This window comes from Tenrec ecaudatus, chromosome 1 (assembly GCF_050624435.1).
Source record: "Tenrec ecaudatus isolate mTenEca1 chromosome 1, mTenEca1.hap1, whole genome shotgun sequence".
Classification (NCBI taxonomy): Eukaryota; Metazoa; Chordata; class Mammalia; order Afrosoricida; family Tenrecidae; genus Tenrec; species Tenrec ecaudatus.
The window spans coordinates 189,770,905-189,796,528 of record NC_134530.1 but is presented as its reverse complement, the minus strand read 5'-3'; the positions used below and the strand labels follow the sequence as shown (position 1 = coordinate 189,796,528).

Sequence of the window (25,624 nt, the reverse complement as noted above, 5' to 3'; positions counted from 1 at the left end):
GTGAAGTCAGCAGTTCAAACCCACTAGCTGCTCCTCAGGAGAGAAACTAGACTCTTTCCCCCATAAAGATTGACAGTCTTGGAAACCCTGGGGAGTAGGTCTACTCTGTCTTCTATGGTCACTGTGAGTCAGAATCAACCCAGTGGCATTGGGTATACAGATAGATCACTACCTATCTTTTCAGCTCTCACTATCTGTTTCTCAGTGACTTTTATGATATTCAAAAGAGCGATATCATTTTAAAGCATTCTGGACATGCGAGTGCATGATACTTTACTGCAGAAATTAACGTCTTGGGAGATAAGCATTTGTTCAGGAGAGACCACTGAAGGGGCCTAATCTGTGCACTTCCCCCCCCGCCGCCCCCCCCCCCATCGCATGCCAGACTACAAGGTATCACAGTGAAAAGAACAACTGGAGGATGGTAAAGAACATTCCAGCAACTAAGGAGGTTTTTGCTGAACTTAAAGTATAGCATTGGCATTTCACACTTATAATGATCACTTCTTGCCTGGGCAGTTCAGAAGTGATGGGTAATCTCATGTGGTTTCCCACAAACTGTCTCTCTTCTGTAGTGCTCAGACCCAGCCAGGGCAAAGTTGAGTCAACATTACTATAAATCAGGTCTGGCCACAAGGACTTTTAATTGCAAGTACTTGAGCACTGAGCTGCCCAAAGACTCCAGAGCCTAGTCTCCTGCAGAGAAAGAATGCGCGAAGAGCAACGCAAGCAAGTGTAATATTAGATTGTCCTTTCCAGGAACGATTCGCTCCAGTAACAAGTGCAGAGAGCGTGGAAGAGTCCTGAACACACATGGCGTATGGCTACACATCCCCACCTCTCTTTTTGGAACCACCGATCCTGTCACAAATCCATCCCTTCGTGTCCTGCCATGACCAGAAAGACTAGACCCATTGTGATTGAGTTGACTCCAACCCATAGCAACCTCAAAGGCTAGGGTAGCACCAGTCTATTGAGCTGCCAGGGCTGTAAATTGTTGCAGACACAGACTGACACATCTTTCTCCTGCAGAGCCACTGGGGTGGGGGCTGTCCAACCACTGGCATTTTGTTTAGCAGCTGAGTGTTTTAATCAAGGCACATCATGGGCTTCCTTCTCCATATGAGCAGACATGCTGCAAATGGCTCAGCAGCTGGACTGACTGTACACACATATGGAAGAATAACAAGAACAGAGCTGCTATACATTTTCGTTTGACCAAAGCAGCTAGGAGTCTTCCTACTTTTCAAGGGAGAACACGAAAGCCGAGTCCAGGTGAATGGGAGCAACATTGAACATCCCCTCCCAGTAGTCTTACCAATTCCATATCCGTGTTCACATTTGAATTCCACGAAACTCAGTTCGGTGGGAGGTGGTGGGCATTCCCCCCGCAGGTTTTCACACAGCTCAAACTCCTTGGTCCACAGTCCTTCCTTAGTGCAGAGGATAGGAAGCTAGGAAAACAAAGTTAAAGAAAATCTCCTTTATTCTTTTTTCTAATTTTATTTAGAGTAGGAGTAGGGAGTCACTTAGCCAGATGGCAGTATTTTCCAACTTCTAGAACCTGTACTAAATGACACTCTTTAAACAAAACAAAACATACCCCCCCAATATTGCTATAGGCAAAAACAGCCCCCCCAAAACATCAAAAGGACAATTCCCTTTTGCCATAAGGAAATCATGAACATGTTTGCTATATAAAAATATGATAGGCTGTCAACTTTAGCCCAGTGATTCTGAGATATTGTTGGAAATTTCCCCCAGATGGTATGGTTTTGCATTGATTACAATCTCTATTATCACACAAATGCTGCTGGGGGCCTATGTCAGAATTTTTCAAGATGGGTTGCGTCTGGTGAAATCAATTCATATCTTTCCTGAAGGTGTTTTTTCTCTTTCTGGGTAAATGGACACCTCGAGGGACATTAGTGCTTTTGACCTCATGCTTCCACTACTCCCTATCCTCAGGGGCATGCTGAGCGGCACAACTCCTGGCTGCACACCTTCAGCCTTGGGAAGACATTTTATGGAGGACACAAAGGCTAACACTTACCTCACAAAGCCCAAGACAGTAAGATTTCAAAATTATACACAACTCTCCCTTTAGTTTTGATTCCTTAGCCCATGAGTGCACACTGATGTGTTTGGTTTCTCTGGGGTCCCATTTCTTGGCATGTTCTAGTCACATGTGTCTTTCAGGGCTTACTCTGCAATGCTGCACACTGCGATACAGTCAAACAGCACTCTTAGCTTTGCTAAATGTGGTAGTTACACAATCTGGTGTCAATTTTAGAGGATTAAGAATGAAGGGGTGGAGTCTAGTCTGTCAATAGGCTCATAGCCAGTGAGGCCTCTGTGTGGGCATGACCTTCTCCTATAATTCTGGGAAATTCGGTATTCCTTCTTGGAGGTAAGAGACACCTCTTTCTCTCTCTGCTCACTCCCTGAGATGATGTTCTACTGACAAGACCTGACAAGCCACATGGCTCTATCCTGATAGACCCCATGCCCTGGGAACTGGAGAAGCCACATGGAGACCCCAGTCTGCGCTGAAATGCTTACAACGCGACTGGATCCAAAGACTTTCTATCCACTGGCCTGTGATTATCTTGCATTTGGTGTCATTGTATGTGTTTTGTGAATCTGAAGAGGACTTTAGAGATTGGTATTGGACATATGGGCTAATATAGGACTTATGGGCTTGAATTGACTGGGTTGGGATGCTTTCTTAATGTACAATTAACCTTTATATAAAATTTTCTCTTATACACATATGAGTATCTATGAATTTGCTTCTCTAGTCTACCTGGACTAACACACTGAGGAACTCGTGTTTCTGTTCAGCAAGGTCAGTGGCCATGCATGAGAGGAGGTCACTTTGTTAAAGCAGACCTGAGAATACTTTGGAGTGTGCTCATGTGCCCAACCTTCAGGTTCTTATTTCAGAGACAGGTCTAATCTTAGGAAAGAAAACTTCAAAATGTGGTATCTTCTGAATTCCTTGCCCAATAATATTAACCCCCATGTTAGAGTTTGACCTTCCTAAGGTCCTGCCTGTTGGGAATCGCCCCAAGCCTTTCTATTAAGCATTCCCCAACTGGCCGTTGAGAGAAGACAATGACCCAAAGCAGTTCAATAAGTCAACTTTGCGTAGACAGACACGCAAGCTGAGAAATGTGAGAGGTGAATGGGACTAAATTCATGAATACACCTAGGTGAGCTGTTGTTGCTCTTAGACGTCAGCACGTTGATTAGGAATCAGAGGGAGCCCATGTAAAATAGAATGAAATATCACTGAATCTTGAGCCACCTTCATGAGCGTTCCCGTGTGATCCCCATTGCTGCACACATTGTGTCAGTCCACCTCTTTGGGGGTCTTCCTCCTTTGTTAACCCCACTCATTAGCAAGTATGATAGCCTTCTCCAGGGCCTTATCCCTTCCTCATGACCTGCCCAAAGTAAGTGAGATGAAGCCTCACTATCTGCACTTCCATGGGGTACTATAACTACAGTTCTTCCCATACAGATGTGTTTGTTATTCTAGGAGTCTATGATATATTTAATATTCCTTGCCAACACCATGAATCAGCAGCATCAATCCTTTTCCACTCTTCCTTACTCATTGCCAAGGTTTCATATGCATATGAGGTGATTGAAGTACCTTGGCTTGGGAACAGGTGCACCTTAGTCTTTAAATTAACATCTTTGTAACACTTCAAAGAGATGGTTTGCAACAGATATTTAGGTTTGACAGAGAATATTTCTGCATATATATTTATACGTGCTGCAAACATATACATGTAGACATGAGAGCATTTAGGGGACAAAGTCATGAAAATTTTTAGCTATGATCAAAGGATTTAAGGGAGTTAATTACTGGGCTTGGCGGCTCAACAACATAGTCTCAGCATATTTGATCAATTGACACAACAATCCTCAAAGTCCCCGTTCTATATCCTACCTTGGTGGATAGTGACCGGAGTTTTAAAAGGTGTGTGTGACAATCTAAGGTCCAACTCTTGGTGTCTCTTTTTCAGAAGCAGAAATGAGTGAATAAAATCAAAGATGCATGGAAACAATCAGTGCAAATGGTCCGATTAAACCAAAGAAAGCAGAAAAACTAGATGCTACCCAGCTACCACTACCAACTGCTTTGATTGGGATGACAATAGAAGATCCTGGATAGTGTGAGGAAAAAATGTGGATCAAAACTCTAAATCATAAAAGGATTAGGCTGGTAGAATCAGTATGACTAGGACCCTTAGTCACCTTTCAAGACTGAAACTGAACTCACCCCTGGAGTTCAACATTCAGTCTAATAATAGAAAGGCCTATAAGGTGAACAACAATGCTAGGAAGGTCTATGCTCCTCAGAACAATAAACCCTGAGATCAAAGGGGTGGCATTTACCCAGGGCAAGTTCAGAAGACAGGAAGGGGAAGGAGAGGTGAATGGAAATGGGAAATGCAGGATGGAAAAGATAGGGGTGCTATTACAATATGGTGATTGCAATCGGTGTCACCCCCCCAAAAAGAAGTCTATCCGTTACAATAAAATGTTTACAAAGGAGCAGGAGAGGAAGGAGAGGGGAGGAAAAGAAGTCATCCTTACCCTTTCACTTTCCCGATCGCACTTGAGCGCACATTGACTGCCCAGCTGGAAGCCGTTGGTGCATTCATACAAGCCTTCAAAGATGGGAGAAGGAGGCTCACACACCACTGGGTTGCAGCTGCCTTGCTCCCAGAGTCCACTCTCCAGGCACTTGATGTTCAGGAGTTTTCTGAGAAGATAAGAAACAAAATAGTTCATCAAATTCCCTCAAGGTCAGTGGCCAGGACCAGAACCTCCGCAACAGATATAATGCACGGTTGTTGGTAGTCAAACACTTATTTCCTCAGCCTAACTTTTAATTTAAGGAACAAAATATAGTAATTCTTATTTAGTATCAGTGGTGATCAAAAGAACCCTGCTGGCACACAGGTTAAGTGCTCAACTGCTAACTGAAAGTTTCATGGTTCAAACCCACCCAGTTGATCTGTGGAAGAAAAGCCCAGGGCTCTGCTATAGAGATTGCAGCCTAGAAAAGCCTATGAGGCAGTTCTCTGCAACCTGGGCTTTCTGTGAGTCAAACTCCAGGTGATGGCACCTAACAACAACAACAAAAGCTGAATGTCATTCTCAAGCGAGGTTGGGAACTATCAGCGCTGGATGCAGAATGTCCATAGCTGAGGCTTCTTGGAACTTCCACCCGACAGCCTCACACCCACATGTGCTGGGAAACGCTGGGTGGGTGGGCATGCGGGAGAAGATATTATACACTCAGAGCACCACCCAAGATTGATCAAAGGGATATCATGGCCAATAAAACAACAGACTCAATTAAGCTGCCAATATTGCTTGATTCTTCAAAGAGGGAAGAAGGCAAAACAATGAGTCGTCTTATAAATAGAGGCCCTTCCTTTGACCTTCAACAGGACATTCACCTTCCAGAGATTACTACACCCATTTTGTTTGTGAGTTTCCCAGTCCAGCTTTTCCTGGGAAAGTGCTGATAGCTTTGATCAGATTCTCATTGTCGATGTGAATCAATATTGCCCCAAAATAACTGTTTCTATGCTCCCAAATGGAGAGAGGAAATAGACAAGAGGCAACAGAATAAGAATTTCTGTTTCTGAAGAATTCCATTCTATTTCCCTTCTGATAGGTGAAGTTTCTGGATCAGAACACTCTTGGTTATAGATAGGATTATGATTCCAAAGTAAAATGAGTTCTTTGACCATTGACCCAGTTAACCACTTAGATAAAACCCACTGGCATCAAGCCAATTTCTATTCATAGCTACCCTGTAGATAGTGTTTCCAAGACTGTAAATCTCTATCGGAATGGAGAACTTCACCTTGGTCCATGGAGTACCCAGTAAGTTTGAACTACCAATCTTTGTGTTAAGCATTCCAATACCGAATCCACAGTGCCATTATTTTCGACAGTCATATTGCTCTTTTTGATTCGATTAGGCCTCCAATCTTGTACATCCTGAGTTGCTTCCCCTTTTATTGACTTGGATTTTATTTTGATGACAATCTGATCTTTGAAGATGTTAGTTTCCCCCCATTCTGTTTTATTGTTCTAAAACTATAGGTAACACAACTTCAACAACTCACTATTTTTCATGTGGACAATCAGCTGCTAACTGAAAGGTTGGTGGTTCAAACCCGCTCACTGGTTTCAAGATTAATGCCAAGAAAACTCTTCTGCACACATGAGTTAGAATCGCCTAATGGCCCAACAATGACAGTAGTTCAGTAAAACCAATTACATCTGAATTTTAACTGGTGACACAATGGTTACATGTTGGGTGGCTAACCTCAAGGCTAGAAGTTTGAAACCATCACTCCCCTTGCGGGAGAAAAAAAAGGCTTTCTACTCTCATCAAGAGTTAGTGTCAGAAACTCACATGGGCAGTTCTATCCTGCTTTGCAGGGTCTCTATGAGTTGGCATCAACTCGATGGCAACGAATTTGGCATTCTGGGTTATTGTACATTATATCCTTTCTGCTTGCTCAATGCTACAATCGAGCATATACCACAGTTGTGCACATGTCTGTCTCTCCTACTAAACTGGAAGCTTCTTAAATACAAGAGGCTGCATTGCATTTTTGTTTGTAATCTTTGGGAACTTCAATAGTGGCTGCCTTATGTTAAGGGTTGACTAAACAGTTTGCTGTATTAGATCATTCAACCAAAATTGACGGACGGTGTGCCAGAAATATGGTGAGGCAGATTTTAGATTTTAATAAATTGAATCTAATACTATAGTAATGAAGCAAATGAAACCATTGCTTAGTACCATCAATACATAAAGACACATATTAGTGATGTTACCTAACTATCCCAAGGTCTCACAGAACAAAATTATAATTTTTGTAATGCAATCATCTCATTAAAAAGCAGAATTGCACTGGCAAGAGCAAAGCTTTTGTAATACACATTTTTCCCGCTAGGTGAGCATCGAGGAACTCGCTCTGTGTTGGTGCACCTAGTGGCATTACCTGGGAGGGTGTGGCTGGCTGGTTACAGTGAATTTTTTCACAAAAGCAGTTTTGCTTGAACCTCGTTTTTGTGATGACTGATTTAAGAGAACTGTGTGCAGAAGGAAATTTTGTTTCCTGCTCAGAAAAAATGCCACAGAAACTGTTGTGATGTTGAACACAGATTACAAGGACAGGGCTATGGGATAAACTCAATTGTACAAGTGTTTTTGGTTTTTTTTTTCATTTCAAAAAAGGTAAAATGTCAGTTGATGACAAACCTCATTCTGGACGTCCTTCAACGTCCTGAACAGATGAAAATGTTGATTTGAGTGTATTTGGAGTTCCATTCACAAAGTCAGACTGTTAATCAAGCTTTTGATTTAGAGGTTCTGAAAAGACTAGGTAACTGGGTATGACAAAAAAGGCCTGATTTGTGGCAGACTGGTTTTGCCACGACAATGCAGTTGTTCATGCAGCCATCTCAGGTGCCAGTTGTTTGCAAAATCAGCGTGCCTATCTTGCCCCATTCACCTGACCTCACTTCTTTTTGTTTCCATGAATGAAGAGGGACAAGAAAGGACAGCGATTTGAAGATGTAAAAGGGAGGAAGAAAAAAATGAGGGAGGTGATGTCAGCCATCCAAACAGTTGAATTTGAAAAATGCTTCCAAACATGGAATCTCTGATTTGACAAATGCATTAGGTGTAATGGAGAGTACTTTGAAGGTTATAAGGTTGTTTTATTAAAAAAATTAAATTTACAGCTTTGGAAAATAATTCCATTTATGGGTGATACCCCCTGGTATTGTAATAATATCCACTTAAAAATGAAAAAAAAATCACTGCTATTGAGTTGAGTCTGCTCCTAATCCTCCTGTGAGACAGGGTAGAACTGTCCTATGAGTTTCCAAGACTATAACTCTTTACAGGGCTGGCAAGCTCCATCTTTCTTCTGTGGAGTTGCTGATGGCTTCAAACTGGTGACTCACGGTTAGCAGCCCAGCACCTAACCACTGTACCACCAAGGCTTAACCACTGTACCACTTAGCACACCTATTTATCCAAGAACGTTTTAGGATGTTCAACTGATTTTTCTGACTGAATCCCATTAGCATCATGATCGATGTAAACATTTACCTCCTGTTAATAAAAAATACCACTTTAGGCTGTGTTTCATGTTTCACGTGCTATCAACATGTATTATTTCATTGAACAGACTACAGCACATATACAGGTAAATATAATTCATCCAAGTTCAGACAGGAGGAAGCTGAAGAGACTCCCAAAGTTTAACCACAGTAAAACAGTCAAGTTGGACTTGAACATAGATCTGCTACTGGAAACATCTCTGCCTACCACACACGCCGCCCCATCGAATCAGGCTGCAACTGCTTGTTTGCTGCTTTACAGTTCCCTCTGATGAATAATAGCATCTCCAACCAACTAAACGTCCTACTTGCCCTTTATTTACCTGCTGCTTTACTCATGAGCGTGGGGAATAAATAATTTGTTTTATATTGAGGAGTAAGTCAGTATTTAATAAGCTCTCCTAAGGGGTTCTTGTGCACATTAAGGTAAGAAACATTGCTCTAATCTATTTTAAAAGACACTGTTCTCTATCCCATTTAAAATACCACAGCACTTTCAACTCCATGTGTTTTCCTTTTTAAGAAATTGCAGAAAACAGAGAATAGCAGAAAGATGTTTACCTGTGTATTATTGACGATGCAAAGGCTTTCAATGGTGTGGATCATAGCAAACTATGGAATTCCAGAACACTTAATTGTGCTCATGTGGAACAGGCCAAGAAGTAGTTGCTTAAATAGAGCAAGGGGGATCTTAATGCGAATCAGGGTTGTACCTTTTCACCATATGAATTCAATCTGTTTGCTGAGCAAATAATCAGAGAACCTGGACTAAATGAAGAATTAAGCAGAGCATTAGAAGAAGACTGTCATTAATAGTCTGAGATACACAGATGACACACCTTGCTTACTGAAAGTGAAGAGGACTTAAAATTCTTACTGATGAAGCTCAAATATAATCACCTTCAATATGGATTACACCTCTGTGTAATGAAAACAAAAATCCTCACAATTAAGCTAATAAACAACATCATGATAGAGAAAATATTGAGGTTGTCAATACTCTTATATAATTTTACTTATATCCACAATCAATGGAATCAGCAGTAGGGAAGTCAAACAATACATTGCATTCAGCAATCTGCTGTCAAAGATGTTTTTCTAGTGTTATAAAGATGTCATGTGGTAGATTAAGGGATACCTGACCTAAGTCATGGTCTTTTCAATTGCATCAGACACATTCAAAAGATTGATAAGGACAACCAAACAAGAAAGGAGTCATTTAAATTGTGGTGTTGAAGAAGGACACTGAACATATCGTGGACTACACAGAAACAAACAAACAAAAGAAACATCTTAGTGAAAGAAGAGATACAGTCATAATTCTCCTGAGAAGGAAGGATGGTTAGATTTCATTGCACCAACTTTAGACATGTGAGCAGGAGGGACCAGTCCCTAAAGAAGGACATCATGTATGGTAAAGGCTTAAAACAAACAAACAAACCTAACCTAACTGGTTGTCCATCAAGTTATTCTGACTCATAGTCACCAAATAGGACAGAGCAGAACTGGACCCTTGGGTTTCTGAGACGGTAAATCCATATGGGAGCAGACAACCTCATCTAGCTCCTTTAGAGTAACTGGTGGTTTTGAACTGCTGATCTTTCCATTAGCAGTTCAGTGCAGAACCCATAAGAGCACCCAGGCTCCTCAAGTAGGGGATCAGTTAAAAACAAAAAACAATTGTCAATGAGAGGAATTGATCCAGCGGACTCCAGTGAGGTTCAAATGTCACAAAAATTCTGAGGAGGGGGAAGGACTGGGAACATATGGTCTGATGACGTTGGAATCCATTTCAAAGTGCCCAAGAACAACAACATATTATCTGTAGAAAAGAATGCAAAGGTATAAAACTCAAGGAAATCTTACCTGTGAATGCACCTGTGTAGCCATGACTGATCAAGACACAGAACAGTTCTCTTCCTGGCCACCAGATCTTTTTGGTTACAGGTTGAATTGCGTCCCCCCAAACCATGGGTTGTACATCCTCTCTGTTAAACTTGGAGCTGCCATGCCACGTGGGATTCTGTGTTCTTTGTTATGCAAATTGGGTCATGCTAATGAAGGGTGTGTCTGAACCAATCACTTTTAGCCATATCAAAAGCCTAGATGGCACACACCGAGGGAGGAAGACTGAAGCCACATCCCATGAAGATCACCAAGAGCCAAAGAACGGAAAGGAAAACGCCACTTCTGCCAGAAGGCATTATGTGGGGTAAAATCAAGACTTAAAAAAATAAATGAACTGAATTTGCTTCCATCAAGTGGATCCTGCCTCAGAGTCCCCTGCTAGGCCAGGCTAGAAGTGCCCATGGAGGAAGGTTGCCCCAGAACACGTGCTCTGAGTGCGGACTTCTAGCCTTGTGAAGTGAGGGTGGGGAAAGACGCCGTCCATGGTATTTTCAGTATGCCTCCACGAGAGCAGACAGGTGTCCTCCGCCGGCCTTAATGTGAACATCCACTGCCCGCAACCCTTCTTGCCCCAGCACTCTTCCCACCTTCCTCCTTGGATGCCTTTGAATTTCACGAAAATGAAATCACACACTGTAGAAGATGGCTTCTTTCCCTAAAGGAAGTTGCCTTTAAAAATGACTTTGCAGACCTATTTTCCACAAGCATTTGCCGTTTGTTTTTACTGGAACCAGGCTGCTCTTTGTCTTTCTCCTACGCTGGACAGTTTGCTCTTCCTTCACACTGTAGCACCTATGCCTCCCAGGGCCTCGCTTCTTTCTACCGCCTCCTCCAGATGAAATCCATCCCCTCTCTCTGCTCCACTGCCACCCCCCCCCCCATTGGCCCCCGCTGGAGAGTGCAGGAATCCCACTGACACCAGGGCAGAAGGCTGTAAAAAACCTTGCATGTCAGCATGGTAATAAAGGAAAACCCTTGCTTGGCTTAGAAGGATACTATTTTGACTTCATGCGGTATTTTTCTCTGAATTGTTGAAACACTTCAACCATGGAAATAGCCCTCCCTTTCCTTGCCCAGAGTGAAGCAGCACTCAAGAATGCAGATTTCATATCTTTCTCTGCCAGTTTTCTAACCTCAGGGGTGAGGGCAGACAAGTCAAACTCGAATGCGGAAGAGTCCGCCTGGGTATTTCGCGTGGTACTCAGCTAACCTGGCAGGCCCTGTGCTGTGAGCCACCAGTAAGGTGGGAGGCAGAGGCTGCAAGGTGAGCAAGAGAACAGCACTGGTCCTGCTGGGACCCCGAAAGGCCCAACAGAAGGTAAGAGGAGAGATTGGAAGAGACTCCTCTGTCTCTCGATCTGAGTCCCTTTTGAAAGGATCTCTGTGACCAATGGATTCTCCTTCTTCACAGTTTCTGCTCCCTCCTATGCCCCTCACAAGTTCTGTATCTCACTAGATCTGATGGTGCTCTCTAAATCCTACTCTCAGATTTCCTGCAAAACATTTCACTGGCTCCTACCTCAGTTCCTTCCTCTTCCACTGAGAGGGCTGCTTCGTTTGGTACAGATGTTTGTTGCTACCATGAGCTTAGGGTGGGAAACCCCAATCAAACTCCTTGCTCTTGGGTCCCTCCAGATTCATGGTAGTAAACTTGGTCAACACCACAGCAGCAAGCAAGCCTCCACTGATGAGTGGGTGCTGATTGACTTGAGGTGCATTGGCTGGGACTCAAACCCAGGCCTCCTGCATGGCAGAGAATTCACCACTGAGCCACCACTGCCCTTGGGCACAGTATAGATGTCTACTGATGACTGCGCAGGGGGCTGAGCTTTGAGTTTGGTACTTGGATGGTGTGGGCTGGTTCTGGCCATTTCATTCCAAAAGGGATTGTGAGTTTGGCAGGAATGCACGGTATTCTGGATTCCTCCTAGCTCCAGGAAACTTGTTTTCCATGCAGGGCCCCTGAGAAGATCAAAGCTCAAGTCTTACCACCCAGCTGGCTCAAGTTGCAGCTATTTAGCAGGTTTCTGACACCCTCCCCCCCCCAGTGATGTGACATTGCCTTCACATTTCTTCCTGTTTGCTGATGGAAGTCCCAACCTTCCGATCACTAATAATAAAATTAGTTTATTCGCAATAGTCCAATTCCTTTGGATAAACCATATAAATCAAGGGTCCTGAAGTTACGACGTCAATAGATTTGCACTCCACAGAAAAGTGGCATTGGCTTGTGTACCAAAACAGAGAGATCCTGACCAGAGGCTGGCAGATTCCTCGCCATTCCAAATGCCCTTTACTGGAAAGGCTCTTTCTACTTTCCTCAGTTCCCTATGTTTTCTTCATCTCAGTGAGGAAAAGGAGGTGGAATTACCTCATTTTACAGGCAGGAAACTTCACATTAGTCACCGTGAGATGACTTTTCCTGGTGCTACACAACAAGGAAGCATCTTATAAAGTCAAGAATAGAATTCAAAGTCTGCAAGTCATATAATAACGTCTTAAACATTAAACCCATGGTTTCCAAGTGACAACGGAAGACCAGCCCCATCATAATCATAAAGGAGCTGCTGGAAGCCTAGATTGTAGCTCTAGATTGCCACATCAACGGAGTCAAATCTCCCGGGAATGTGACCTAGAAATTTCAGTTCTTAAACTTCTCAGTCATTTTTTATGTGTGGCTGGGTTGGTGAACTACTAAAATCTTTGCTACCTTCCCACCATAGACGTAGAAATCTGAGAAAAGATAACACACCTATCAACACTCATCGAAAGATCTTAGCAAAGACCAAGCAGGATAGCCTCTGTCAGATAATTCACCTTGTAGATAGTGTCATGAAGGGTTGGGGCAGAAAAAAAACATACTTGTTTATGTTTCCTCTACTTGTCCACAATCATCACCCAGCAGTCAATAAATCAAATGACACATTTCCCTGGGAAAATGTGCTGCAAGAGACCTCTTTAAAGCGTTAAAACACAAAGATACTATGTTGAAGCCAAAGGGCCCTGGTCATGGAATTTTTAATTGCTTCACAAGTACACCAAACCTGGATGATAAAGAAGGATGGTGGGGGAAGAACTGATATTTTTGGATGATGGTGTTGACAAAGACTATTAAATATACCATGGACTGCCAGAAGAACACACACATCTGGGTTTGAATAAGAACAAGCAGAATGCTCCTTAGAAGTGAGGATGGCCAGACTTTGCCTCTCATATTTGGCACGCGCTGTCAGGAGGGACCCGCTCCTGGAGCAGGATGCCATGCGTGGTAAAGCAGAGGGTCATTGAAGGAGACCCTCAGAGAGATTGGCACAGTGGGAGTGATGATGGTGCTGTCATAACAGTGGTTGTGGGGGTGGCATAGGACTGGGAAGAGTGTTATTCTATTGCATACGTGATTACTGTGAGCTGTCCCCAACACCAGGGCCCCCAACCGCAACACCACCTTCTCCAGACACATCCCCAGCTCTTAAAGCAAAAGGTGCTGGTTCTTCTCCTTCCAATTGCCAGACCCCGTGGTCTCCACCGAAGGCTGAGCATTCAGCTGTCCTCTGTGTGTTTTACATCCTGGCCAGAAAGAAAGGTCTTGTAATCAAGACTTGGTTGCAAGTTTGATTGGTGCTACTTGAAGCGCACAGGCATCTACCCCACTTCTCTCATCCCTGCAGGGTTTTCAAAAGTCACAATTATTTTCCATGGGAGAAAGTAAAAGGATGATTTATTAAATCTTAGAGAATCGCCATATCTTCCAGATCGAGGGCGTCTGGTGTTGCCAATGGGTAGTCCCTTGTTAATAATAACAAAAAGGGGAAACTATTAAACAATGAACATTTAATTGCTAGACACTGCATAGTAGAATGGATGTATTTGTATCATTTAATCCTTAAACCAACACTGCATGGTAGGAACTATTATGTTTTTGAGTTCATGGTCCTCGGATTTCTACACATGCTCTTCCTCAATAATCCTGGTTTCTACCTCATTGCTGACATGGACACATCACAATTCCATTATTTTTTCAATATGACTCCTTCTCAAAACCCAATCCTGTGCTAATACATTCATTCAATCCATCAATAAGTCCTGCCAGTCTGCCTCCCAAATATCTCTCAAATTTGTCCCTGTGTCCTTGCAGATCTCCTCCCGGGCTGCCATTTGTACCTGCGGACGACCGGACATTCCCTCCTACTTGGGATCCCTTCCAGCCCAGGCAGCGAGCACCAGTCAGAGGCAATGCTTGTAAAGTGAAATAAATTAGACACTGTTTTATCTCTACTTAGAACCTTCCAACTGTTTCCAGTTGCACTAAGAATTAGGAACCCTGTTAAATTGAAAGGTTGGCAGTTCAAGCGCACCAACTGCTCTGTGGGAGAAAGCTGTGGCGGTTGGCTTGTGGAAAGATTCACAGCCTCGAAAACCCTATGGGGACAGTTCTACCCTGTCTTACAGGCGGTCATGAGTTGGAAGTGATTTGACTGCGGTGGAGGCAATAAAAATAAAATCCAGACTTCAGCGTACAAGGTCCTGCATGATCTTTCTTGGGGTCCACTTTCTGGGAACTCCTTCAATGCCACAGTTGCCGGCTTCACTGCACCACATGCACATGGGCTTCTGAGAGCCCCATGCAAAACCCCGGCGCTTTCTCACCTCCAAGACTGGGGTGTTGCTCTTTTGACTCACTAGAATTTCTTATAGGAAAGACTTCTTGCTCATTTCCTGACTGACTTCATTTCTTTCTTTATATGTAGGAATAATTTTTAGGACCTGAAAGCATCTTTATTTTACTCCTCTAAAACTTTGTTTTTAGATTAAATTTTTTGACTGCTTTCACAAAAATGTAATTGGTGTTATTATTATTTGTTCTCCGCTTGACTGGATTGCAAGCCTAATAATGAAGACCCATTCCCATATATTCTTGTATTTCACATGTCCAGTATAATGCCTGACCCATAACATATGCCAAAAAATATCGGTTCACCAAATGCCCAAATTCAAACTCACTGCCATTGAGTCAATTCTAACTCAGAGTGATTCTAGGAGACAGGGGAGGACTGAATTTCCCCTTAGGGTTTCTGAGACTTAAAATCAGGCACAAACAGCTGTGTCTTTCTCCTGGATAGTTGCTGGTCGGTTCAAGCCATTTGTCTTATGTTAGCAGTTCAATGTGTAATCCATCACCCTCTTGTAATGAGCATACGCATGTTTATTTTAGACCTGGAAGTATGGCTGACAATATTAACTTGATTTAGATTATCTAGGTGGCTAATGGCAGAACAGAGACTTGTATCAGGATCTGTCATAATCGGAAACATTCATATTCTTAGAAGCGGAGCTACAGATAAGTTATATCCCTTTCCATTGTGCATTTGTTTTAAGTATTTCAAAGGCATACCTAGGAGATTCCTAAAACTGAAATGTGAAGGACAGAGACAATGGCACCATTTCCATGGTACAGATTAGTAGCAGAGGTATAAATTGGTGAGGGGTCTTGTCTGATACACAGCCAGCTTTATAACAGAAAGTAGAAAAAGTCTCTTTCTCTGAGGGAAGTCTAGGCCCTTACTACTCACAGCTGCTGCAGAATCACTGGGGCCTTGTAAGAAATGTAAGCTCTCAGGCCCCACCCAATTAAATCAATCAGAACCTACATTTTCACAAGAGCCTTTTGCATGGTAAGTTTTGAGAAGCACTGGTTTCGACTAATTTTTAAAAAAAGACATAATCCTCTACCTCATCTCTAACAGAACCATCAGCACTTCCAAACTCTGTGCCAATTTTCCCCTTTAAAAATTACAAACTTGGTTCCTAAAGTCAGTTTCCTAAAGGAAGAGCAGGCTGCTGTCAGGCATAGCGAATCCCTAACTGAACATTGCCATTCAACATTCTCCAGCTCCCACCTCAGCCCTTGCTAGCAGATGTGCAATAATACCACTCAGACCATCCTACCAGGCAATTTGACTATGGCCTTCCATTCTTCCCTTACAAAACTCTTCTCCCATGCATGATCAATCGACTACTTCTTAGGAGTGTTTGAACACTTGTATTTTTGTGCTTCTCCTCTGTCGTTTCTATCTTTGGACTTTTTTGCTATGAACCTTTAGGTCTCCCGAGGGGTAGGCACAAACATGGTTTGCCTCCATGAGACTCAACTCCTAAACTCCAACCTAGGCTGCCTTCTCCATCATCATTCATTGGCACTGCCGGAACCGTCCAACCGCCTAGCGTCTTCACTACTGTTTAACAGGTCCCACACCTCTCTTCCATGTCCTTCTTGATCCCGCTACTCCTTTCTTCACACAGACCACAGGGCCATCTTCCAGTGAAGCAATTCCATCCCAGTTCCTAGCAGATCTAAAAATATTCTGAGGTTTCTCTAATACAAGCATTTTTTAAACCCAAATAATACAATGGCTATTCCTTGGAATTCTAATACGTCTCCGCTTATGAGTATTTGAACAACTGATCTTTATGATTCATCCAGGGATAACCTGAGCCCCAAACATGGACACATTAAATAGAAACCCCTTGCCACCCCCATCCTTCACCATTAGTTATTTGTACCCTTATTCAATGATACAAACTGAGCACCGGACACTCTAGTACACCTTACAGTTGTAGGAACACATTAATGCTATAAGAGGACCTGAATACTGACCTATGGGAGAACGCAGCCCTCTCTGGAGACATGAAAGACATCAGGAAGAAACCTTTTCAAACAGGTTCATTAGATAACGAAGGAAGATAGAGGCAGAAAGAGCAATGCTTGCAAGAACGTAGAGTGTCACGGACAAAGTGTGTTAGAAGCCTTGACCAAGAATAGAAGTGGAGAAATGTAGTACTCACGTATGTGATGGGGAAATGTTGGGACCGGAGGCAAGCCTCGGGGTGTCAACTGGGATACAATTCTGGCAGAAAAGGGCCACACACCATGAGTTGGATTTCAGAGGGTTAGCTCTATCATTTGTAAGAAATCCTTTGGTCACCTCTCCAAAGTCTCCACTTTAAGAATTTTTTCATGTGCTGTTACCTCCCTGCTCTTGGTCCATCCAAGTCATAGACAGGTAGAAAGTTCTCAGTGGTAGATGCACCACTCCCTCACCTGGAAATTCATCTAATCAGCCACTGCGTGTCACTGGTGTTCTGCCAAAGAGCACAGCTCTTCCTGTGGCTTCTCATCCAGCAGCTGCAGCAATGATGCACCTGAGCCACCAGCGAGCTGTCAGAGCCCGGGAGCAGTGGCACTCCTAGGGACTCTGAAATGTGCACAGGTGCATCCTGACTTCGCAGACCTCCTGAGAGACACATCCCTCACATGTGGGCTAGAATCAAAAGGAAATTCGCAGCCTCCTGGTGAACTTTCCCTGAGTAGGAAAAATCACAAGGCTCAGAGGCCTTCAGGTGGCCTGTAGTGGCGGCACCGGCTGATTCCCATAAGGAAGACGGTGTGGTAGCGCGGTTCTAAGCCAGTGCTTTGGTCTCAGGAGTCTAGCATTCCAACTCCAGCCACAGCCCTTCATACATCCATGGCTCTGAAAGACTTACTTAACCTCCCTGCTACTCAGTTTTTATATGTGAAAAATAGGGATCAGAATACTTGGCCAACAACAGGTCATGAGAAGAATAGATGAGCTAGAGTGTGTAACACATGTAGAAGAGTGGATGGCTCACTGTAAATACAGAATAAGCAGAAATATTTAGCCTTGATGCTTTTTCACTTTCTTGTCCCTTGCTCCCTTGTCACGTACAAACACACGGACACACACAGAGGCCGGGATGTTAATAGACAGTGCAGGTTTCCTCACCCGATTTGGTTTTTCAGAATTCTGTTCCACCCTGCATCCCCCAAAAGACAGTTGATGGATCAGTTTGGCCTGACTTGACACCAAGACATCACCGACCGACACGTTCCCTTGCAAGGTTGACAGGGGTAGTGTGAGTCTGAGACCAAGGGTAGAGTGCGAAACACAGAAAGAAGAAAAGGCACAGGGGGAAGAAATTCCTACTGGCTCATAGATAATAATCACACTCTTACTTAAAATGTATTCCTCTGGATTTATAGAGGAATCAACCGTCTGTATGAAAGTGAAGAGAGAAGGACAGTTTTACAGTACGATACTCCTAGGTTTGAAGGCAATGGAAAATGGACTCGGTCAACCAGCGCCGTGCTTGAAGAGAAGGCCCGAAGGCCAACAATCAGAGCTCGGTGAGCGAGCCTGCAGCGGCGAGCTGGCCGCCCCGGGTGCATCATCTTGTGGCCAAGGCTTGGAGCTGAAGGTCTGCAATGCTGACTCCAAAACAGGCTGCAATAAATTAGCCTAAAGCTAACATTATCCTGCAATGGCAAGAGAATTGAGGACTCCAAGGGTAAACTTTGAACGCATTTACTATAAACACTAATTACAAAGCCAGGCACGGTCTCAATGGAAAAAACCCAAAATTCGATTTCTCACAGATGCCTGCGTGTCCACAGATCGCTGGCCGTCCTGTAATCAGTCAGTCATAGATCGCACCTGAGTGTGAATGAGCTATTCTTGGATACATCTACACACTGAATGGCCCAAAGCTTAAAAATCATGTGGCCTATTTTGTCTAATTTTTTTTTAACCTACAAACCCAGGATAAAACCCAAGGCATCCTTAGCACCTACGTAATCGGCCCCTTTCCATTTCGTTCCCTAGTCTTTCTTTCCAGAGCTGCTCAGCACTTTCATGGGACCTCAGAGGTTCCAGCCATGGCTTAACAAGATCAAGGGCCTACAGCATCCAGCCACTGCCCTCAGGTCCTGCCCTCCACTTCCCCTCCGGACCAGCCTGTCCGTATTTGCCCCCTGCATTTCTGAAGTCTTTCCAGCTCCCGCTTGCTGACCATTTCTTTTTCTCACAGTCCCTTCCCCCCCCCCCCCCATTCATGGTCTACTTGACACCGCCGCTACAGTACTTGGCTGACTCCCTGAGTGGACGGTGGGGGAGATGAAGCATGCAGAGGGAGCTTTGATTGAGGGAGGGAGAGGAAGCGCAGTTTCCTGTAGTGAATGTGCTGACCTGTGGCGAACTGCACTTCTCTTTGCTCCCCGGGAAGGCCTATACCTCCAACCTTGAAGTCGCTCTGGTCTTGGTGTTTTTCTGTAGCATGGGGACCACGCACCGATGGGAGCCAGTGCTCATTCATGAGAACATAGCTGAGTGTATTCCTTGTTACAAGAAGGTTTCCTGTTAAATACAGTCGGGCGGGGAAGGGCAGGAGGACAGGGGAGGAGTACTCCAGGCAACAGCAGTGTTTTTATAGGGGCATTATTCATATGTTGGAAATAATGATGTTGGTGATTAATAGTAAACACTAACCCCTTAGTTGACTTTAAGTTGAACATGACAAAGAACTGTGCTCAGGTCTTTTAATGTATACACACACACACACACACACACACACACTCTATGTAACATGTGTTCATGATACTCAGAACAACCCCATAACAACTAATAACTATCAGCGTTGGGAATCAAATTCAGACCTCTTTAACAACCAAACCTGTGTTAGTCACGACTAGGTGAAAAGATGAGGAGCCCTCGTGGTGCAGGGACTAAGGTTCTGACTGATAGAAAGGCAGGTGGTTCAAACCCAGCTGCTGCTCCTTGGAAGAAAGATATGGCAAGCTGCTTCCCCAACGATTACAGCCTTGGAAACCCTAAGCTCGACTCTGTCCTAGGGTCAGTATCCATTCCTCAGCTATGGGGTCTGTCTTGATTTTAAGCTAAAAGATAAAACTCTGAATAAGGAAACACTTCCCAGCAATTTGGCTGAATTTCTTTTCTTTAAAAAGTTTTAGGGAAGTGCTAATCTTTATACTCAGATCTTTAGCAAGTCTTACAATAGTCTGTCATGAAGAGAGTCCTCTCTATCCAGTCCTCCTGTGCAAATGGACAGCTTCTGGTCAAAATCCACAGAGAGGAAAACAATAAGATTTCAGCTCTCCAACCACAGCAGACATTTTCCAAGGATTATTCCTAAGATTACTCTAAACACAACCCAAGAAAATAAAATCTTAGTAGCTTTTTGATTTCTAATAAATCGCTATTGTACCCACCTTACTTACCACCAACACATCGATTCCATCTCATAGCAACCCGATAAGACAAGGTAGAATTGGCTCTGGGTTTCTGAGACTGTAAGTCCTTACGGAGGTAGAAAGTCTCATCTTTCTCCTGTAGAGTGGTTGGTGGTTTTGAACTCTCGACATTGCAGTTAGCAGCCAAATTCATAAACTAATCATGCCAGCTCCCCTGCCCCACGTTTGTCCTCGTGGTAAAAAAAGTTATGCATTGATTTTATCATTGGTATTATACCAAGGCATTGGCTATTCTCATTGATTCTACGGAGGTAAAAAATACATTATAGATTGAGAATTTGAAGCCCTTCAAGACTGTCCCTTCTTTAGAGAAGTGGATAAAGAAGCCCAAGCACATGAAGCAATTTCCTTAAGATCATAAATATGGTTAGTCAAAAATGGAGGCTTTGAAATCATATGGTTTAACCCTAATTTTATAACTCAGTGGCTGAGTGGTCATGGGAAAGCCGCTATTCCACATCTGAATTAGAGGAAAATACTATACTAAACTTTATTATCAGATACTTGTTATATGATTATATTATAACACAGTTATGATCTAATACATACTTTCATATTATATTAAACTATTATATATATATATTATAAAGAGTCACACTGACACAATTGTTATATCCTTGGCTGCTAACCGAAATCAAATGGGTTCCACCCAGCCCACCATGCCATGGGACAGAAGACTGGCAATCTGCTCGTGTAAATATGACAGCCCAGAAAGCACATTGGGACAGCTGTGCTTTATCACATGGCATTGCCATGAGTTGAAAATCAGCCTTAGCAAGTTTAAGAACAAGAGCATACATATTACATAATAAAATGCATTCTTGTCATGAGAAATGAAGGTGATGTGCTTAGTCACTTAGTGTGTAATTGCAAGTCCTTGGCACTGTCAGCATCATCACCAGCATCAACCCAAAAGAACAGGGCTCAAGCCGTGTGCCTTGTAACTCTGTCGTAGGACATAATCTTTCTGTGTGTATAGAAATGGGCCTCCTACATGTCACCTGGCCCAGCCTCTTTGTAGCGATTTCCTTCCCCAACCCTCCCCTAATCACAGGGTTCACCAATCAGCCATTTGTGCAGCAGATTAGTCACAAATTGAGACCTATTTATAGCTGTCATGATCCAACCTTATGTTTACATAAATAGGTGTATGTTCTATGGCAAAGCAAACTCTACAATTCCTCTCGTGAAGGTCTGACTCCCACACCACCATTCAGACAGCCACGAAAGGCTTACAAGAAGGGAGATTGTCTAAGCGAAGTTAGCAGGTGGTGATCACATAGAAGCTAAATTAATTATGGGCCCTAATAAGCTTAACCTAACCTCCACACAGAAAGGTAGCACTTAATGAGAAAAAGATAACCATGAAAGTGAACGATAAGAGAGAATATAATATTGTCTTTTTTGACAAAATGTACATCAAATACATTTATTTTAGCCGGACTAGGCATTCAGAGTCCTGAATCCACAGACAGTGATTCATAGCAGTGTGTGGGTGGAAAGAGGTTGCTGATGGGAATAAAGGAGAGGACATGATGGAGAATGCATGTGCATTATAAAAGGTGAGCAGAAAATGAAAAAAAAAAACCTCCTGGCGCAACATAAACTTCACGGTTCTATTTCTACTGTCTGTATTATCTTAAAAATTAGCCTCAAAGACACGTGCAAAAGTTGAGCATGCAAGAGTGCTGCTACAGCCATGGAAAAGAGACAGGTTCCCTCAGCATTCTTTCTTGTTGGGCTTGTGCTCAGTCGTCAAGTGGATTCCAATTCAGTGATTTTGTGTGGCAGAGTAGAGCTGTCCTACAGGGCTTCCGAGGCCAGAATTTTTCTAGAAGCAGCCCATCTGCCAAATATTTGGTTAGCAACCACACGTGTAACCATTGCACTGCCACGCCTCCTTCTTGATAGGTTTGAAGATTCTGAATTACATGATGAATATTATTCTAACAGGAACAAAGCTTCCACAAGACCATTCATGCTTGACCTTTACTGTATACCGTAGTGACTGGGGCATTTTAAGACATCTGGATGCCTGGACCCCAACCCCAAAGACTTCTGGAGTAATTGGTTCCGGGTATAACCTGGACATTGAGCTTACAAATCACCCCAGGTGACTTTCATGTGCAGTCAAGGGTGAGAACCTTTGCTTGGAGGAGTTTGTTGAAATCATGCTTAGTAATAACTGGTTCTGGTGGCTGCGGAGTCAACTTGGACTCCCAGAGACACCCCGTGTGTGTCCACAGAATAAAACTGTGCTCCACAGAGTATTCAGTGGAAGGGTTTTACAAGTAGATGGTAAGCCATTTCTTCAGTGCTATCTCTGCGTGTGCTCCAACCTCCAGCCTTTCCGTTAGGAGCTGAGGTCTGAGCCATGAGCAGTACCCAGGCACTCCAATAACCAGCACAGCGTGTGGGAACCAGACGTAAATAAAGCGAATGAAAGTAGGCCTGGAACACTGATCAGCCCTTTTGTGTCAGTAGGACACACACTCACATGCACTTTTTTAATTTTTCAGCCCCTCTAACAGAAGTGCAAATAGGGATTGCCATGATCTCATATTCTAGTGTCTATTTTACCACCAAAGTCATATGGTAAATTTTTTTCTTCTGATTCTGCTTTATTATTATTATTATATCTTATTAATATATATTGGAGACAACATGCTACACAAAGGGCTCATGGTACAGAGAAGCCATTCCCATCTCACAGGATAATTCACTCCATCAGGTTAATTCTGTGTGCAATGGGAGTGCATGGGAGAAGCACTGCATTCCGTGTGGGGAGATCTGAATTCCCTAGATGACATCACACCTATCCGATGCTAAAAATAAGAATGTTGGAGTTAGTCAAGCAAAATACAGAGGAGAGTTCTGGGGAGAAGGGACAGCATATGTGAAGGCCCCAAGACAGGCTACCCATTCCTATCTGAAGGAGTAAAAGAAGTTAAATAGTTTTAGAGTTGTACAAGAGGAGTGGCCCAAAGAAGATGGTGAGAGATGGGGCTGGGAGGGAAGCAAGACCAAGCCAGAGAAGGAGAGTCTCTGAGAGCTAGTGTAAGAGTCCTGTTATGAAGTAGCTGAAAAGTCGGGCATTTGGTGTTTTGTTTTTGTTTTTGCTATAATTAGAGTTGGCATTTTTGCAGACCACTTTGCTTCAAAATGGTGAATGTACCGATGAGGGAAGGACAGATGAGTCAGAATGGTCACCTCAGGAGTGAAAGATGGTAGTGGTCTACTGTAGGAATGCTGTAGCAGTGATGTGGAGAGAAGATGCTGGGGGTACTGGGAGCTGATGTTTGCATTGCGGGTGAAGCACATTAGGGCCCCATTTAGCTCAAGCAGCCACGTGGACTAGAGGAGGACGTGCTGCATTGAAAGGGATTATAAAGGGCTGGTTTGTATAGTTCAATGGAAAATCCAAGTGCCTCTATCCAATTACCATTCACTTGCTGATGATTTCTAAATCATACCTGGACTGAGGTTCAGGAACACACTAGAGTGACAAGCATGGACTTAGGAAGCATTAGCATATGGACGGTCATTGAGACTATGGACAAATGAACTTCATTTTTAATACACGTTTTGACAGAGAGAACAGAGACTAGAGAAACAATAATTATGAAGAAAGTGGGTAAAGGCCAAAGGCTCAAGAGGGTTATGAAAGATTCTGAGATGGAGGAGGAAAATAGAGTGAGATGTCACAGAATCAAGGGGAAAGAGTATCAAGAATGACGGTGTGGCCAATTACGGCGGAATTAAGAGCTGGACACAATTTTTAATGTTTGACTGCTGCCAGACAACTTTCACCTCTGTCCCACATCTGAGAAGTCTTTCATGCTCCCCTTTTTGGTGCCGGAAACTCTAACTGGGCCAGCCACAGTTCACATGTTATAAAGCTCACCCCAGCCCCACCGCCTGACCACCATAGGATTCTAAACGAGTCCCCTTTCCCTGATCTCTCGAGCCATTTTCAGACTAGCTTGGAAGTCTCCCTGGCTTTCTCCAGAAAGCCTTGTGCTGTGAAGAATAAATATGTTCATACTCTGTTGGTGTGTAAGTTTTAACCTCCAAACCCAAAATTGGGGTAGGCTTGTTGGGACACTAAAATATAAAGCAATATTCTCAAATAAGGCAAGGCCTAAGAGTTTACCAGCATTTACTAGTGAGGAGGGATCGTTTCAGAGGAACCGTGGAGTAAACCCCTGAGTACCAGAGGAGAAAGGAGAGAGGAGATGGTGCAGTGGAGACAGTGAGCGCAGACAGCTCTTCAGTTAGGTGTCCCATGAAAGAGCAGGAGAAAGATAGAGTAGTCATTGTAGAGAAACATGGGGTCAAGAAAAGTTTCTGCCTGTTGGATTTGTGATCTGAGACAGGGAAGCAGCCAGGTGAGAGGAAGAAAGAAGTCATAGATGTGGGAAAGAAGCAAAGAAACGGTCGGAGGTAAGGTCTGTGGTTAAAACCCACCAGTTGGTTCATGAGAGAAAGACGAAGCTTTCTCATCCTGCAAAGATTCGCGGCCTTGGAGACCCACAGAGGCCCTTCTACTCTGCTCTGTGAGTCAGAATCGCCTCTAAGGGAATGAGTTTTGGTTTGTACAATAGACTCAAGAAGAACAATTATGCAGGTCCAGCCTAATTTCATTGTGTTATGCAGATAGAACATGTTTAGCAACAAATTGAGAAATGTTTAGCTCTTATGTGATAAATGAACTCCTAGGATACGTACACATGGAAGATATTGATGCATTTATCCATTCTAGATATTTTGTACAAGTGAGATTATATAATACATGTCCCTTTGTGGCTGAATTATTGTACTCGGCACAACGTTTTCAAGGTTCATCCACATGGTAGCATGCATCATACCGAGTTTATCACAGGTGACGGGGAAGGAGGGCAAGAGGAGTACTCTATGTCTAGGAGACACCGATCTTCTGTTATCACTGATGGGGACACCGGGAACTAGATGATAGCTGAACAATATGATGAACATGTTGGTGGTGTTCGGTGCTGCGGAGCTGATTATGACTCACGAATGTGCTCAACTAGTCCAGCGGGATTTCGAGGGTGTGAGCTCTGCCTGGCTACCTACAATCACGGAGTCGGAGCTGCCTGGGCAGCAGGTGACCACCACCACAGTGGTGACAGAAGCTAATCCCCAGGTCCCTTGTCTCCTGGAGCCATCGAGTGAGTGCCCGTCATCAGCTTCTGGGTCAGCAGCAGAAAGCTTCATCGCTGCAACCTCCTAATGCCCCGGAATGGACATGTGAAGAAGGATGGATGGCCGCATGCTTGGTTACCGATAGATGTATTTACCACAGACTGGGTGTGGTTTGTTTTTCTGCTATCTCACAGTGTGCATTGACCTTCAGGTTATCAAATATGTTGAGTGGATGCTCTGATTTCAGCCCCT

At 43.5% G+C, this 25,624-nt stretch overlaps 1 protein-coding gene across 1 annotated transcript in view; it reads right to left on the bottom strand.

Moving 5' to 3' along the window:
• Positions 1-25,624, bottom strand: part of PAPPA2 (pappalysin 2) — a 359,519-nt gene that overhangs the window by 65,713 nt on the left and 268,182 nt on the right. Inside the window, exons 17-18 of the mRNA XM_075540487.1 lie at positions 4,612-4,780; positions 1,319-1,454 (exon numbers count right to left, since the gene is read on the bottom strand). Of these exons, the coding sequence (XP_075396602.1) occupies positions 1,319-1,454; positions 4,612-4,780 (305 nt within the window). The remainder of the gene's footprint in view (positions 1-1,318; positions 1,455-4,611; positions 4,781-25,624) is intronic.